General features: G+C 39.7%; 1 protein-coding gene across 6 annotated transcripts in view; it reads right to left on the reverse strand.

The window, feature by feature from the left end:
- The window catches only part of ZNF236 (zinc finger protein 236), a 102,742-nt gene that overhangs the window by 48,971 nt on the left and 35,375 nt on the right, over nucleotides 1–18,396 (reverse strand). For 5 of the 6 annotated variants that reach the window (XM_060170386.1, XM_060170385.1, XM_060170382.1 and 2 more), the window contains exons 10-11: nucleotides 4,087–4,359; nucleotides 2,594–2,797 (exon numbers count right to left, since the gene is read on the reverse strand). In XM_060170386.1, coding sequence (XP_060026369.1) covers nucleotides 2,594–2,797; nucleotides 4,087–4,359 — 477 coding nt within the window. The remainder of the gene's footprint in view (nucleotides 1–2,593; nucleotides 2,798–4,086; nucleotides 4,360–18,396) is intronic. The other variant, XM_060170383.1, reaches the window with a different exon arrangement.

Below are 18,396 nucleotides of genomic sequence, written 5' to 3' on the forward strand. Positions count from 1 at the left end.
GCAGCTCTGGAAGTTTTTAGAATTACACAACTATATGGAACTGTTCTATCCAACAATGCTCCCTTAATATGCAGAGATTAAGTTACTTGCTGGAGTATTTTTTTATGCATTCTAATACTTTCCTAAGCGACAGTAATTAGTGTAAAAGGTATTGAGCTTCAAGTAACTAGACTGGACTGGAACATCTCATCTCCCAGTTAAGTCAAATAACTGTAACTAATCTATGCTAAATCCTCTCTGGTATGTTTTTATCAAGATCTGTCCCCCAAACATAATTACAGTCACACTTTTTCTACATACGCCCCAAGGAGCTCAGATTCTGAGAGAAGAGACAGACACAAATACAAATAATGACGAAGTGTAAAATAAGTATTTAAATATTTTACAATGTGAAGCCAGCTCTATGAATCACTTCCCCCATGTGTCCCACTCAGCCTAGAACAAAGGAGAATTCTGCTTCCACTAATTTCGTCTAAGATACAGGTGTCTGTGAAGCTAAAAGCACAATGTTCTCCATTTTAACCTCGGAAAGTCTGGAGAATCAGGGCTCCAGTTCAACTCAACTAAGGATTTGTAAACTTAACGGCAAGAAACCCACAGGTGTGTAACCTGAGTCATGGCAACCTGAAAAAACTGGTAATTTGAGGGTTACCCTCAAGCATGAAGGATAATTCTAGGGCTGCTAAGTAAGTTTTTAGTCTGTCCTAACTTTTAGAGATTTTTTTGCATTTCAAGAATAACACAAATCACTGAGAACCTAGAGACTACAGTGAAGTTAAATACACATTAAGTGAAATTGGTCTGTTGTTTTGTTTTGTGAGCTGCCACAACTGCACAAGGACATCAGAGTGTTCTAACCTACCATGGGAGTTCCGATCAGTGTCTGAACAATTAAACACCCTAAGAATTACAGTTCCTAGGAAGCTTAGCAGAAATCATATGTAAAATCATTGCAGGCTGGTATTTGGGGAGTATGCTCTTAAACTTGTTGTCTCTTGGGGGTTTTCCATTTCTTCTAGAGTCAGTTCTGATAAGCACGTTATTCTAGAAAAAATCCACTTCATCTAAATTTTCAAGTGTATTAGCAAAATGTTGTAGAGTATCTGCAAACAATTTTTATCTCATCTGTATCTGTGCTTACAGCTTGACTCTCATTCCTAATATTACAGATATTTTCTTGGTCTTTAGTTTACTAGAGACGTGTCAAGCTATCTATTCTACTGTTAACTTTTTAAAAATTGTAAAATTATGTTCACTAGAATTTTGTCTTCTATCTTAAATTATTGTACTTATTAATTACTTTTTGCTACTTGCTTTTTTATTTTTCTACTTTTTTGAGTTATATATTTTATTTATTTTTGTTCTTATTTTTTAGTAAGAAATACTTCTTAAAAGCTGTTATCAGTCTTTTCTGATAATAGCTTTGGTCCATCCCACTGTTTATAAAAACGTTCCCATTTCTAGGATGTAATTGCAGTTTTGAGTCTTACTTTTCCATAGAATGAAACTTTAGATAGCTACTTTCTATTAATTTATGTTTTCAGTGAACTGTAATCAAAGACTGTATCCTTCACAGTACCTATTTCTGAAAACCTGAAACTTCTCTATACCCTAGAATGTGATCAACTTCTATTTCATGCATATTTAAAAGAGTGTGTACTTTGGAGTAGAAGGCTTTAAAGCCATTCAATCACCCTTTTGATATGTGCGCTTCAAATCCTCCTCAGTCTCACTGTGTTTACACCAATCTAATTGAGGGTCTCTCACTCTGGTTCAGAATTTGAATATCTCTCCTTTCTTCTGTTTTTGGTTTATATATTTTGATGCTATGCTCCTAGATACATAAAGGCTCGTGACTATAGATCACCTTATTAGTGGACTATAGCTGACATTAGTCTACAGTATCTCTCTTTTTTTTTTTACTATTTAAGCTTTATTTATATTAAATTATGTTTTACTTGATATTAATTTTGTTCACAGACTAGATTATCTCACCTAAGACGATGAAATACAGGAGAACTGCATAAACATGTAAATTCTTGCACAAAACTTAATGAGTTTCCTTTAATCTTGTTTTAGGACCTACAAAAATCATTTCTCTGAAGATTCTCATGAACAGTGTTTTCTTTTTAGTTAGCTAACAAAATCATAATTTACCTTGATCATAACAACACCAAGCCTAAAAAGAACTTAAAAGCTGGCAGATTTACCTTTTAATCCAAAGGTTAAAGCAGCCCAGATAATGATCTGTTACACAGCCTGCGGGGCTTCTAAGATGTAAATGACACAGCATACTGTGTGCCCCACTCAGGACACCCATCCACCCCACAGGTCCACTGAGGTACAGTCTTCCTTGGTGAGGACTCACATAGGAACATCTTCACTTACACAGCACTTCCCTCTTACCGAGAACATAATCTGAGCAGCAGTTGAGCCAGAACTAGGATCTTAATTTACTTGTGAAACTTGCTGGCCCATAAAGCAAAACAATCCTTAACAACAACTCCACCGGCACCACACATACAACTATCTAACTACGCAGACCAAAATGTTCATACACCCTTTGCAAAGTACCAAGGGAGGACAATCTTACCTACGTCTGTTATGAGGATCGGCTCCTGCAAAGGAATATCGGGGACCGGAACGTTCGCCTTGCCAACACGAACTTTTGCAGGTTTACGCTGGTGCCTCATCTTTCTTAACTCCGTGTGTTTAAAGTGAGAAGCAATGTGAGTCTTCCTGTGGCCTGAGGTTCGAAATTTCTTGTCACAGTGAGGACAAGCAAAAGGTCTGACTCCTGATAAAAAATAAAATAGACTGTAGAATTATTCCAAAGAGATACATCTCAGTTAACGCCAACATAAAATTCTAGTATTTTAATACTGATTTGAATTCTCAATTTGTTGTTTCATGCCATATGTTTATAATTTCATGGACATTATAAATTAACAGTTATTCTCGTTTGCATACAGTGCACGTTACAGATGTTAAGGCATGTAATAAGAGCATTTTAAGTTAAAAAAAAAAAAGGGCATTTACTATTTTCAGGAGAAAGTCTAAAATTGTAAAATGGATGTTCAAACAACTAGTAGTCCTTAAGACACTAACGTGAGTAACGCTGCTCTCCTCTCTCAAATCATCCTCTCTGTAACTGGAATAACAACGGGGCCCCAGGTTTGCTGCTGGGATTCTACACACTTGTGTTTGAAGAGCACTTAGCAGTGCCCGGCATTGGGTAAACGAGCAGTAAATGGTGGCTGTTTGTAAATAACAATGTCACTGCTGCTGCTGATGACAGTGATAACATCCTTTTAACAATCCTCTGCTATGACTTCCCTTTTCTGAAGGAAACTTCCTTTTCTTACAATTTTATTGGCAAATGAAAATGCAGATTCCAAAGAAAGGCATATATCAAAACAGTCTCATTTCAGCTTTTTCAAATACCCATCCACATGCTCAGCTCAGCCCAGGAACCTCAAAGGGTTAGGAGAAGTTACTGCTAATGTGTACAGCGTTTCTTTTGGGGGTGATAAAAATGTTAGAAAATTAGATAGTGGCATGGGTTGCACAATTCTGAAATGCACACTTTAAAAGAGTGAATTTTTATGATTTGTGAATTATATCTCAATAAAACTGCTATGAACAGAACTGGAGCCTGAACATGGAAGTTCTCGTGCCCTAATACTGATGACAAAATATCCGACAGGCAGAGTGGGTATTGATATTAAGGTCCCAGCCTGAAGGGCGCCAGCTAAAACCCAGAGGCCCCACGGGGGCGATGCCGGCCTCCTCCTCGGGAAGGCGCTCCTGGGCTGCATCTGAATCCCGCCACCCACAGCGGTCTCCCCTCCTCACTCCCTGCACTCCTGCCCTCACTCGTAAGTGGTACAGTTTAACGCTCCCTCTTCGGGCCATCGGCTCCATGAGGACCAAGGTCACGTGGACTTTGTTCAACAGCGTGTGCCGTGTGCCCAGCCCGCAGAAGGTCACGGTCACACTCGCTGAAATAAAGAGCAACGGGCGCTCCACACGCCCAGCCACCAGCGCAGACCTCGCCGGGAACCACCTGCGGCGGCAGGCCCGTACCTGTGTGCAGGCGAACGTGCACCTTGAGGCTCCCCGAGGTGGAGAAGCTCTTCATGCAGCACTGGCACTTGAACGCCTTGACGCCCGAGTGCGTTTTGACGTGGGCTGTCAGCGTGCTCTTCACGGCGAAAGCCCGGAAGCACTGCGGGCACTTGAAGGGCTTCTCATGGGTGTGGATGCGGATGTGGCGCACCAGGTCGCTGGGCTTGCGGAACTCCTTGGTGCAGTAGGGACACACGTGCCATCGCACACCGTTCTCCTCGCGGATCGACCCTGGAGGAAGATTACAATGAGAAGGGTCCAGCTTGGCCTCGAAACCGCATTTCACCAAGTATCACTGTCCTTCCAGGCTTAGATTGAGGCAGCACATCACACGTACAAAAGGCTACAGACCTTTTGCCACAGCAGAGGATATATGAGCAACTGTGGAGAAAGCTGAAATTTCCATAATAACTGAAATGACTGATGACTATGATTGAATCTTGCGGAAAATCCTAACAGTCCCATATGAACACAAATCATAGCCTAAGAGAGATAAGAACGCTAACTAGACAGGTACTATGATATAAATCAAGAATCAGCAGGGCAGACTTAGTCTGCTATAAGTGTAAGTAACAGTAGGTGTGATCAAATGACTCCAAAATTAACTCAAAGAACATGAAAAGAAGGAATGAACTTACAATAAGTATCGTCTGAGCTGATCTGTTATCACTAATAAAAAATGCAAATAAAAATGAGGAAATGGTAAATTCTTATGCTACAGAAAGGAACTGATAAATAGTTAAAATAAAGAAATAACATATTTGATCATGAATGAGTTCATGATTTATGATCAAATACAGAAGATTCTTTTGCAATGCTAAATATTGCATTTGGCCAAAAAGTGCCTTTGGTTTTTAAGTAAAAATAAAAGATGCATTTTTCATTTTCACCAAGAACTTTACTGAACAATGTATTCACCCTTTTGTTCCACTACCTTCTGCCATTTCATAATTCCATCTTCCCAAAACTTCTTATCTTTTTGAGCAAAGAACTGTTGCAGGTGCCTTTTACAATCTTCCAGGGAATTAAACTGTTTTCCATTAAGAGAACTTTGTAAAGACCAAAATAAACGGAAACCTGAAGGTGCAATGTCTGGTGAATATGGCGGATGAATCAGAACTTCCCAGCCAAGCTGTGACAGTTTTTGCCTGGTCATCAAATGAACATGCGGTCTTGTGTTATCCTGATGGAAGACTATGCGTTCTCTGTTGACTAGTCCTGGACGCTTTTCATCGAGTGCTGCTTTCAGTTGGTCTAAATGGGAGAGTACTTGTTGGAACTGTTTGGTTTTCCAGAAGGAGCTCATGATAGAGGCCTCCCTTCCAATCCCACCATATACACATCACCTTCCTTGGATGAAGACCGGCCTTTGGTGTGGTTGGTGGTGGTTCATTTCACTTGCCCCGTGATCTCTTCCGTTCCACATTATTGTACAGTATCCACTTGTCATCGCCCGTCACAGTTTATTTTAAAAACGGAAGGTTTTCTCTTCATTACGTTTAAGTAGAGAATCGCATGTGGAAATGCGGTCAAGGTTTTTTTCGCTTCACTCATGTAGAACCCAAACATCAAAGCGATGAACACAGCCAAGCTGGTGCAGATGATTTTCAGCGCCTGATCTGGATACCTGGAGTGTGTCGGCCGTCTCCCGCATGGCATAGCGTTGACTGCTCTCAATTAATGTCTCGATTTGATCACTATCAACTTCAAGTAGTCTACCCGACCACGGCGCATCGTCCAGCGAGAAATCTCCAGCACGAACCTTCACAGACCACGAACCTTCACAGACCACTTTTGACACGTTCGATCAGCCACAGCACCTTCTCCATACACTGCACACATCTTTTCTTGTGTTTCGGTTGCGTTTTTACCTTTCTTGAAATAATAAAGCGTAATATGCTGAAAATGTTGCTTTTTTTCTTCTCTTCAATATTAAAATGGCTACACAAAAATTCACCAGTTAAGTCTTTTTTTAAATGCACGCTGATAGGACAGCTGTCACATACAATCTAACAAAATTGCTTCGAATGAGTTAAAGACACTAAGTGCTACTAGACCCATCTTACGGAAAATACCAAACAAACATTTTGGCCAACCCCATACTGTTATTCAACCTTGATCCAGGTTTGAAGCTATTCCTCTCAGAAGAAAAATCACAAGTGGAATTTATGGAAATATAATTAGTAAAATAATACCTAAATTGGCAAATTTCTAATTTGGCAGAATCAGCTTTTTAAATTTCAATTAGATGTATTCGCCAGAAATTAAAAAGACACCTACAATAAGGTAAGGAATACACTTGAAATCAAAGAGATTTGGGCCCTGCTGATGAAATTCATCAGAAAATTTTCACTCTTTATTTAACTGTGTCTTTACAGACATAGTTTTATTAGGGAAAAGGAAAGCTCTTTGTTTCCTTCTCTTTGTTATCAGTCAATACAAGGAATTTTCCTTACGTGTTAGTGAATCTGTAAGGAGAGAAAATGTATTTTCCTGAATATAACACTTTTTATGGGACTAATTAACATAGAGAAAGAGGTTAGGTAAAAGAATGAAAAGTAATATTTTTCTAAAAACAAGAACAAAGAGAGGAACATACACACACCACGGCGGGTGGGGGGTAAAGAGTAGAAAACAAAGGAAATGGTTTTTAAAGTGAGAGAAAGATATTTATTTTAGGTGATACTGCTTATACTAAGGAAGTCTAAAACTTAAGATTGCTTAAAACTAATAGGTATTAGAAGAAGTGCAATAATTACCTAAAGGTCTTATCATGACAAATCAGAAAAACAACGTACAAAGAGATAAGACAGAACCATAATATCTGTCAGTTAAAATCTGGAAATCATCTCCCCAAATCAGATTTTTTTTCCAAACAAAAATGAAAATATGTCTTTAATTACATAAGATGACATAAAACTGTCACCAGGTTCTAATTATTTCTGGGAATGAACTGGAAGAGAGATACAAACTGGCAGCTGAAGCTTCAAACCTGAAGCTGTCTCCAAATCTGGCCTGTATACGTTTTGTTTGGCCCAGGCAGTGTTAGAAAAAGAAAACTGAATCCAGATTTCTGACCCTTTGACAAACTGAGTGATCTGGAAAACCAGTTCTGCATTCCCACGTGGCAATCTTTCTTGGTGCTGGGCAATAGCTTTTCTCTTCAAACACATTAATAAATTTTGAAAGAAAAAACATGCATAATCATCTTCAAGACGAAAAGGTATTTACTAAAATTCAACGTCTAGTTTTAAGTTTTAAAAAACTGCCTAAAAACAGGAGGAGGTGAATAAAACATATCAATACAACATTTGACTTGACAGGAAAATACTAAAAGCAATCCTATTAAGGTGAGGAAAGAGTCCACTATCACACTGCCATTAATTTATCATGTTTGAGAGATACCAGCCAACATGACTAGATAAGATAAAGAAATGCACAGTAATAACTATAAAGGAAAAGGTAAAATCATTGTTTACAAATGATATGATTATACACCTAAAAAACTAAAACTCAGAAAGAGGCCCACATTTTAATACGTGAAAATCAACATCCTTCATACCTACCAACAAAATCCAGAAGAAGATTTTAAAATACTACTAAAATATGGATAAAAAAAAAATCTGAGTAAATGGAAATGCATACATACCCTATTCTTTTTTCTTAAGTTATTCTTTTTATTGAATGAAAGATTCTTTAAGTTCTATAGTGCTTTACAATTTTCAAAAGTTTCACACACATGATTTCATATAATCCCCTATTAACCCTATTCTTTGGTATAAAGACAAAAATTTATAATGGCATCAATTCTCTCTGGTTAAATCACTTATATACAAATACCAATAGGGATTCTTTTAGAACTAGTTTTGGAAGTTTAGCAGTCGCTTTTAAAGTACATATGAAAATATAAATATGTGAAAACAGTAAAAAATACACTTTAAAGAAAAGTGTAGTGAGAGAGGACTAGGTATCCTAGTTATAAAACACACAATAAAGCTAAAACCATTTGGTATCACAACACATGAATAAAAAGACAGATTACTGGAATAAAGTCCAGAAAAGACCCATACAGGTTTGAGAGTGTAATACATGATAAAGGCAGCATTGCTTTCCAGCAGGAAAAATGTGACTTATTCAATAAATGGTGTCTAGGCAGCTGGATGCCCATCTGGAAACAAAAAATAAAACTGAGTCAAAGATTTGGTTTAAAATATGAGAGTAAACAGATAGTAACTGGACATATCATGGTGATCATTTTGTAATGATGTATAAACAAATGAAAGTATAAGTGTTAGATAAAAGAGGCACTTTTTCCATAATGTCAGTGTTGAATTCTAAGTATTACACGAGTCCAAAAGTCATAAAACACTGACAAATTTGACTACATAAAAACATTTCTCCCCCTTTTGCTATATAAAAAGAAAATACCTCTCCCTTTTAACTCAAAAGCCAAACAAATTAGAAAAGAATACATGCCACAGATACAGCTCACAAAATACTACTAGGTAAAGAGAAAACGAATGCAGCAGAGCATTTAGCACTTGGAGGATCTAGATGAAGGCAAAAGGCAATTCTCCGTATTTACTGTTCCTGCAATATTTCTAGTAAGCCTGCAATTATTTCAAAATCAGTACTTTAAAACAATCTTTACAGAATTTACCCTCTGAAAGCTCTGACACTTCCAGAAATGTACCCTACAGATATACACATATCCATGACAGCATTACTGGTACTGGCAAATACCTAAATATTATTTACCCATAAAACGGAATACTATTCAGGCATCTTGTAAAACAAGCTATCAGGTGGGAAAAAGTGAACCACAAAATAATACATGCAGTATGCCATACATCCTGCTAAAAAACAATAATATATAATAATATGCCTAAGCTTGTTTAAAAGACACAGAAGACCCCAGTGACGGCAGCTGCCTGAGGGAGGGGCGCATGGAGGACCAAGATGAGCAGGCAGGGGACTCCCTGCTTTCCACTGTACCCCATCGTGTACCTTTTGAATTGTGGGGCACGAGCAAGTTTCACCTGCTTTTAAAATAACTTAAAAACGTATGTATTCATTACGCACTTGGTATGTGTCAGGCGCTACTCAGTTCTCTTCCATTTATTCTATCCCTTTTATCTACCCCTGTTACAGATGAGGAAGCTGACATTTTAAAGGTTAACTGACTTTATTAAAGCTTCATAATGGGGGGTGCTGGGAAGATGGCGGAAGAGTAAGATGCGGCGATCACCTTCCTCCCCACAGATACACCAGAAATACATCTACACGTGGAGCAACTCCTACAGAACACCTACTGAATGCTGGCAGAAGACCTCAGACCTCCCAAAAGGCAAGAAACTCCCCACGTACCTGGGTAGGGCAAAAGAAAAAAAAGAAAAAACAGAGACAAAAGAATAGGGACGGCACGTGCACCAGTGGGAGGGAGCCATTTCCACACACTAGGAAGCCCCTTCGCGGGCGGAGACTGCGGGAGGCGCAGGGGGGAGTTTCAGCACCGCGGCGGAGAGCACAGCAACAGGGGTGCGGAGGGCAAAGCGGGGAGATGCCCGCACAGAGGGTCGGTGCCGACCAGCACTTACCAGCCCGAGAGGCTTCTCTGCTCACCCGCTGGGGAGGGCGGGGCTGCGAGCGGAGGTTCGATCGGTCAGTCGGTCGGAGCGCAGGGAGAGGACTGGGGTTGGCGGCTTGAACACAGCCTGCAGGGGGTTAGTGGGAGGAGTCCGGGAAAAGTCTGGACCTGCCGAAGAGGCAAGAGACTTTTTCTTCCCTCTTTGTTTCCTGGTGCGCCAGGAGAGGGGATTAAGATCACTGCTTAAAGGAGCTCCAGAGACGGGCGCGAGACGCAGCTAAAAGCGCAGACCCCAGGGACGGGCGAGAGCCGCGGCTAAAAGCGCGGACCCCAGAGACGGGCGGGAGACGCTAAGGCTGCTGCTGCCGCCACCAAGGGGCCTGTGTGCAAGCACAGGTCACTCTCCACACCCCCTTCCGGGGAGCCTGTGCAGCCCGCCACTGCCAGGGTCCCGGGATCCAGGGACAACTCCCCTGGAAGAACGCACGGCGGGCCTCACGCTGGTGCAACGTCACACCGGCCTCTGCCACCACAGGCCCGCCCCGCACGCCGTGCCCCGCCCTCTCCCCGGGCCTGAGTGGGCCAGAGCCCCCTAATCAGCGGCTCCTTTAACCCCGCCCTGTCTGAGCGAAGAACAGACGCCCTCCGGCGCCCTACACGCAGAGGCGGGGCCAAATCCAAAGCTGAGCCCCCGGGAGCTGTGAGAACAAAGAAGAGAAAGGGAAATCTCTCCCAGCAGCCTCAGGAGCAGCGGATTAAAGCTCCACAATCAACTTGATGCACCTGCATTTGGGGAATACATGAATAGACAACAAGTCATCCCAAACTGAGGAGGTGGACTCTGAGAGCAAGATCTATGATTTTTTCCCCTTTTCCTCTTTTTCTGAGTGTGTATGTGTATGCTTCTCTGTGAGATTTTGTCTGTATAGCTTTGCTTCCACCATTTGTCCTAGGGTTCTATCCGTCCATTGTTTTTTTATAAAAAAATTTTTTCTTAATAATTAATTTTAATTTTATTAACTTTATTATACTTTTCCTTCCTTCCTTCCTACCTTCCTTCCTTCCTTCCCTCCCTCCCTCCTTTAGACAATGAATCATCCCAAATTGAGGAGGTGGACTTTAAGAGCAAGATTTATGATTTTTTCCCCTTTACCTCTTTTTGTGAGGGTGCATGAGTATGCTTCTGTGTAAGATTTTGTCTGTATAGCTTTGCTTCCACCATTTGTCCTAATGTTCTATCCGTCCCTTTTTTCTAAATAATTATTTTTTAATTCAATAACTTTATTATACTTTATTTTACTGTATCTTCTTTCTTTCTGTCTTTTTTCCTTCCTTCCCTCCTTCCTTCATTCCTTCCTCCTTCCCTCCCTCCCTCCTTTCTTTCCTTCTTGCCTTCTTGCCTGCTTTCCTTCTTTCTTTCTTCCTTCCTTCCTTCCCTCCCTTCTTCCTTCCTTCCTTCCTTCCTTTCTTTCTTTCTTTCTTTCTTCCTACTTCTACTAATTCTCTCTACTTTTTCTCCCTTTTATTCTGAGCCGTGTGGATGAAAGGCTCTTGGTGCTCCAGCCAGGAGTCAGGGCTCTGCCTCTGAGGTGGGAGAGCCAACTTCAGGACACCGGTCAACAAGAGACCTCCCAGCTCCACATAATATCAAACGGTGAAAATCTCACAGAGACCTCCATCTTAACACCAGCACCCAGCTTCACTCAACGACCAGCAAGCTACAGTGCTGGACAATCTATGCCAAACAACTAGCAAAACAGGAACACAACCCCACCCATTGGCAGAGAGGCTGCCTAAAATCATAATAAGTCCACAGACACCCAAAAACACACCACCAGACGTGGACCTGCCCACTAGAGAGACAAGATCCAGCCTCACCCACCAGAACACAGGCACTAGTCCCCTCCACCAGGAAGCCTACACAACCCACTGAACCAACCTTAGCCACTGGAGACAGACATCAAAAACAACGGGAACTACGAACCTGCAGCCTGCAAAAAGGAGACCCCAAACACAGTAAGATAAACAAAATGAGAAGACAGAACACACAGCAGATGAAGGAGCAAGATAAAAACCCACCAGACCTAACAAATGAAGAGGAAATAGGCAGTCTACCTGAAAAAGAATTCAGAATAATGATAGTAAAGATGATCCAAAATCTTGGAAATAGAATGGACAAAATGCAAGAAACATTTAACAAGGACCTAGAAGAACTAAACATGAAACAAACAATGATGAACAACACAATAAATGAAATTAAAAATACTCTAGATGGGATCAATAGCAGAATAACTGAGGCAGAAGAACGGATAAGTGACCTGGAAGATAAAATAGTGGAAATAACTACTGCAGAGCAGAATAAAGAAAAAAGAATGAAAAGAACTGAGGACAGTCTCAGAGACCTCTGGGACAACATTAAACACACCAACATTCGAATTATAGGGGTCCCAGAAGAAGAAGAGAAAAAGAAAGGGACTGAGAAAATATTTGAAGAGATTATAGTTGAAAACTTCCCTAATATGGGAAAGGAAATAGTTAATCAAGTCCAGGAAGCACAGAGAGTCCCATACAGGATAAATCCAAGGAGAAATACGCCAAGACACATATTAATCAAACTGTCAAAAATTAAATACAAAGAAAGCATATTAAAATCAGCAAGGGAAAAACAACAAATAACACACAAGGGAATTCCCATAAGGTTAACAGCTGATCTCTCAGCAGAAACTCTGCAAGCCAGAAGGGAGTGGCAGGACACACTGAAAGTGATGAAGGAGAAAAACCTGTAACCAAAATTACTCTACCCAGCAAGGATCTCATTCAGATATGATGGAGAAATTAAAACCTTTACAGACAAGCAAAAGCTAAGAGAGTTCAGCACCACCAAACCAGCTTTACAACAAATGCTAAAGGAACTTCTCTAGGCAAGAAACACAAGAGAAGGAAAAGACCTATAATAACAAACCCAAAACAATTTAGAAATTGGGAATAGGAACATACTTATCGATAATTACCTTAAATATAAATGGACTAAATGCTCCCACCAAAAGACACAGATTGGCTGAATGGATACAAAAACAAGACCCATATATATGCTGTCTACAAGAGACCCACTTCAGACCTAGAGACACATACAGACTGAAAGTAAGGGGATGGAAAAAGATATTCCATGCAAATGGAAACCAAAAGAAAGCTGGAGTAGCAATTCTCATATCAGACAAAATAGACTTTAAGATAAAGACTATTAGAAGAGACAAAGAAGGACACTACATAATGATCAAGGGATCGATCCAAGAAGAAGATATAACAATTGTAAATATTTATGCACCCAACATAGGAGCACCTCAATACATAAGGCAAAAACTAACAGCCATAAAAGGGGAAATCAACAGTAACACAATCATAGCAAGGGACTTTAACACCCCACTTTCACCAATGGACAGATCATCCAAAATGAAAATAAATAAGGAAACACAAGCTTTAAATGATACATTAAACAAGATGGACTTAATTGATATTTATAGGACACTCCATCCAAAAACAACAGATTACACATTTTTCTCAAGTGCTTATGGAACATTCTCCAGGATAGATCATATCTTGGGTCACAAATCAAGCCTTGGTAAATTTAAGAAAACTGAAATTGTATCAAGTATCTTTTCCGACCACAACGCCATGAGACTTGATATCAATTATAGGAAAAGATGTGTAAAAAATACAAACACATGGAGGCTAAACAATACACTACTTAATAACGAAGTGATCACTGAAGAAATCAAAGAGGAAATCAAAAAATACCTAGAAACAAAGGACAATGGAGACACAACGACCCAAAACCTATGGGATGCAGCAAAAGCAGTTCTAAGAGGGAAGTTTATAGCAATACAAGCCCACCTTAAGAAGCAGGAAACATCTCGAATAAACAACCTAACCTTGCACCTCAAGCAATTAGAGAAAGAAGAACAAAAAAACCCCAAAGTTAGCAGAAGGAAAGAAACCATAAAAATCAGATCAGAAATAAATGAAAAAGAAGTGAAGGAAACAATAGCAAAGATCAATAAAACTAAAAGCTGGTTCTTTGAGAAGATAAACAAAATAGATAAACCATTAGCCAGACTCATCAAGAAAAAAAAGGAGAAGACTCAAATCAACAGAATTAGAAATGAAAAAGGAGAAGTAACAACTGACACTGCAGAAATAAAAAAGATCATGAGAGATTACTACAAGCAACTCTATGCCAATAAAATGGACAGTCTGGAAGAAATGGACAAATTCTTTGAAATGCACAACCTGCTAAGACTGAATCAGGAAGAAATAGAAAATATGAACAGACCAATCACAAGCACTGAAATTGAAACTGTGATTAAAAATCTTCCAACAAACAAAAGCCCAGGACCAGATGGCTTCGCAGGCGAATTCTATCAAACATTTAGAGAAGAGCTAACACACATCCTTCTCAAACTCTTCCAAAATATAGCAGAGGGAGGAACACTCCCAAATTCCTTCTACGAGGCCACCATCACCTTGATACCAAAACCAGACAAGGATGTCACAAAGAAAGAAAACTACAGGCCAATATCACTGATGAACACAGACGCAAAAATCCTCAACAAAATACTAGCAAACAGAATCCAACAGCACATTAAAAGGACCATACACCATGATCAAGTGGGGTTTATTCCAGGAATGCAAGGATTCTTCAATATATGCAAATCTATCAATGTGATACACCATATTAACAAATTGAAGGAGAAAAACCATATGATCATCTCAATAGATGCAGAGAAAGCTTTCGACAAAATTCAACACCCATTTATGATAAAAACCCTGCAGAAAGTAGGCACAGAGGGAACTTTCCTCAACATAATAAAGGCCATATATGACAAGCCCACAGCCAACATCGTCCTCAATGGTGAAAAACTGAAAGCATTTCCACTAAGATCAGGAACAAGACAAGGTTGCCCACTCTCACCACTCTTATTCAACATAGTTTTGGAAGTTTTAGCCACAGCAATCAGAGAAGAAAAGGAAATAAAAGGAATCCAAATCGGAAAAGAAGAAGTAAAGCTGTCACTGTTTGCAGATGACATGATACTATACATAGAGAATCCTAAAGATGCTACCAGAAAACTACTAGAGCTAATCAATGGATCTGGTAAAGTAGCAGGATACAAAATTAATGCACAGAAATCTCTGGCATTCCTATATACTAATGATGAAAAATCTGAAAGTGAAATCAAGAAAACACTCCCATTTACCATTGCAACAAAAAAGAATAAAATACCTAGGAATAAACCTATGTAAGGAGACAAAAGACCTGTATGCAGAAAATTATAAGACACTGATGAAAGAAATTAAAGATGATACAAATAGATGGAGAGATATACCATGTTCTTGGATTGGAAGAATCAACATTGTGAAAATGACTCTACTACCCAAAGCAATCTATAGATTCAATGCAATCCCTATCAAACTACCACTGGCATTTTTCACAGAACTAGAACAAAAAATTTCACAATTTGTATGGAAACACAAAAGACCCCGAGTAGCCAAAGCAATCTTGAGAACAAAAAACGGGGCTGGAGGAAATCAGGCTCCCTGACTTCAGACTATACTACAAAGCTACAGTTATCAAGACGGTATGGTACTGGCACAAAAACAGAAATATAGATCAATGGAACAGGACAGAAAGCCCAGAGATAAACCCATGCACATATGGACACCTTATCTTTGATAAAGGTGGCAGGAATGTACAGTGGAGAAAGGACAGCCTCTTCAATAAGTGGTGCTGGGAAAACTGGACAGGTACATGTAAAAGTATGAGATTAGATCACTCCCTAACACCATACACAAAAATAAGCTCAAAATGGATTAAAGACCAAAATATAAGGCCAGAAACTATCAAACTCTTAGAGGAAAACATAGGCAGAACACTCTGACATAAATCACAGCAAGATCCTTTTTGACCCACCTCCTAGAGAAATGGAAATAAAAACAAAAATAAACAAACGGGACCTAATGAAACTTCAAAGCTTTTGCACAGCAAAGGAAACCATAAACAAGATCAAAAGACAACCCTCAGAATGGGAGAAAATATTTGCAAATGAAGCAACTGACAAAGGATTAATTTCCAAAATTTACAAGCAGCTCATGCAGCTCAATATCAAAAAAAAACAAACAACCCAATCCAAAAATGGGCAGAAGACCTAAACAGACATTTCTCCAAAGAAGATATACAGACTGCCAACAAACACATGAAAGAATGCTCAACATCATTAATCATTAGAGAAATGCAAATCAAAACTACAATGAGATATCATCTCACACCAGTCAGAATGGCCATCATCAAAAAAGTCTAGAAACAATAAATGCTGGAGAGGGTGTGGAGAAAACGGAACACTCTTGCACTGCTGGTGGGAATGTGAATTGGTTCAGCCACTATGGAGAACAGTATGAAGGTTCCTTAAAAAACTACAAATAGAACTACCATATGACCCAGCAATCCCACTACTGGGCATATACCCTGAGAAAACCGAAATTCAAAAAGAGTCATGTACCAAAATGTTCATTGCAGCTCTATCTACAATAGCCCGGAGATGGAAACAACCTAAGTGTCCATCATCAGATGAATGGATAAAGAAGATGTGGCACATATATACAATGGAATATTACTCAGCCATAAAAAGAAACGAAATTGAGATATTTGTAATGAGGTGGGTAGACCTTGAGTCTGTCATACAGAGTGAAGTAAGTCAGAAAGAGAAAGACAAGTACCGTATGCTAACACATATATATGGAATTTAAGAAAAAAAAAATGTCATGAAGAACCTAGGGGTAAGACAGGAATAAAGACACAGACCTACTGGAGAATGGATTTGAGGATATGGGGAGGGGGAAGGTTGAGCTGTGACAGGGCGAGAGAGAGGCATGGACATATATACACTAACAAACGTAAGGTAGATAGCCAGTGGGAAGCAGCCGCATGGCACAGGGAGATCAGCTCGGTGCTTTGTGACCGCCTAGAGGAGTGGGATAGGAAGGGTGGGAGGGAGGGAGACGCAAGAGGGAAGAGATATGGGAACATATGTATATGTATAACTGATTCACTTTGTTATAAAGCAGAAACGAACACACCATTGTAAAGCAATTATACCCCAATAAAGATGTTAAAAAAAAAGATTAAAAAAAAGCTTCATAATGATTTATACATCACAAGGTTTATGATAAATATAAAAGCATTTGTTCAACGTTTAACCGATACACAAAATACCTCTTAAAATAACAAAGCAAATTCTACTAAAAATATTCCCTCTCACAAAACTGAATAAATCAAATAGTGACAGCTATAGATGGCAGAGTACAATTGGAAATGTAATTAAGGCTAATTTTAAGCTGTTAAGAAAGTGTTACAACTTACGAGACAATAATAGTTTGCTCAGGGTCTTCTTAGGGTATCAGATGGTGTCAACTACTCCTGAAGAGGTATTTTCAGAAACAGTCATTACATTAAACGTATACTGGTCCCTATAAAGTTTTAATCAAGAGGAATATCTTTATATAGAAACATGTCCCCATGATAGTTTTCTCATCACAATATCAGAGAGATGGTTAAAACAAAAAAAGCTGGCTCCAACCTGTAGTAAGGATCACATTTAATCTAAAATTTACTAGAACTACATAAGCTTGCTAAGTGCTCTAAGTACTTCATTTATCCAAGTATCTCAAAAATTAATCTGCATAATCTTTACACTCGATGAACACAACACTCCACATTAAAACAATGTACAATAAGGTTAACTGCAGTTCCATTTTGAAATCTCCACCTAATAATGCTCAGTGCAAAAGAGAAAGCTGTTTCTAACACCTAAAGATATGGGACGGCCCAGGATGAAGCCTCCCTTCCTCGTTACTTTCAGGAAGCCAGGTCTGGCCTTTCACTTGAAGACGTGTATGTTGCCTGCAGCCACATCAGAGCATGTTCATAGGCTCAGCATGACGACTAGCAGTTAACTCGTACAAAACGTTTCGCAAGACCTATGGGTTTCCATCAGTTTATCAGGGGCACATAGAGGAGACGTTCAAGAACGCACAGCTAAACGTGTAACCTACAAGGCTATCATAGAGCTATTATTAAAAATATGTGGCAATGGCCCTTTATTTCCTTCTTGCCTCTCTAGATCCCAGGAAAACACAGACAATAAACTGCTTAGATTCCATCATCCTATTTTTCACTTGGGGAGACGGGGCCAGACCCAAAGAAAAAGGAGAGTAGGGCCACAATGTTTTGTGGGTTGAGAAACGAGGATCTCACAATCGCACGTTAACAATGAGAAAATACATTCTCTGAAGTGTTAACAGAGATGACAGGGTTACTCCATGCTCTCCAGAAAGAAAGCACTTGCCCCCAAGACACCTGGGAGGGGCAGAGTAGTTATATTCACTGAGAAAATGTTCTCAAAGGAACGCTTTTCCCAAAAGGCAGGAATCTATTTTCTTCAAGAAAGATGCATTAATGCGTGCTCCCATGCAATGAGCCATACTGAGCACCGTGGGGTGTTCGGAAACGAAGGGAATGTGTTCTAGCTGTCCACAAGTGATGTGAGGGGTCGCGGGGGTCCTAAACATTCTAGTCTGCAGGACTGAGAGGGGGAGACCTGTGCTCCTACGACGAGGCACCATGATCT

Source organism: Lagenorhynchus albirostris, chromosome 14 (genome assembly GCF_949774975.1).
Source record: "Lagenorhynchus albirostris chromosome 14, mLagAlb1.1, whole genome shotgun sequence".
Classification (NCBI taxonomy): Eukaryota; Metazoa; Chordata; class Mammalia; order Artiodactyla; family Delphinidae; genus Lagenorhynchus; species Lagenorhynchus albirostris.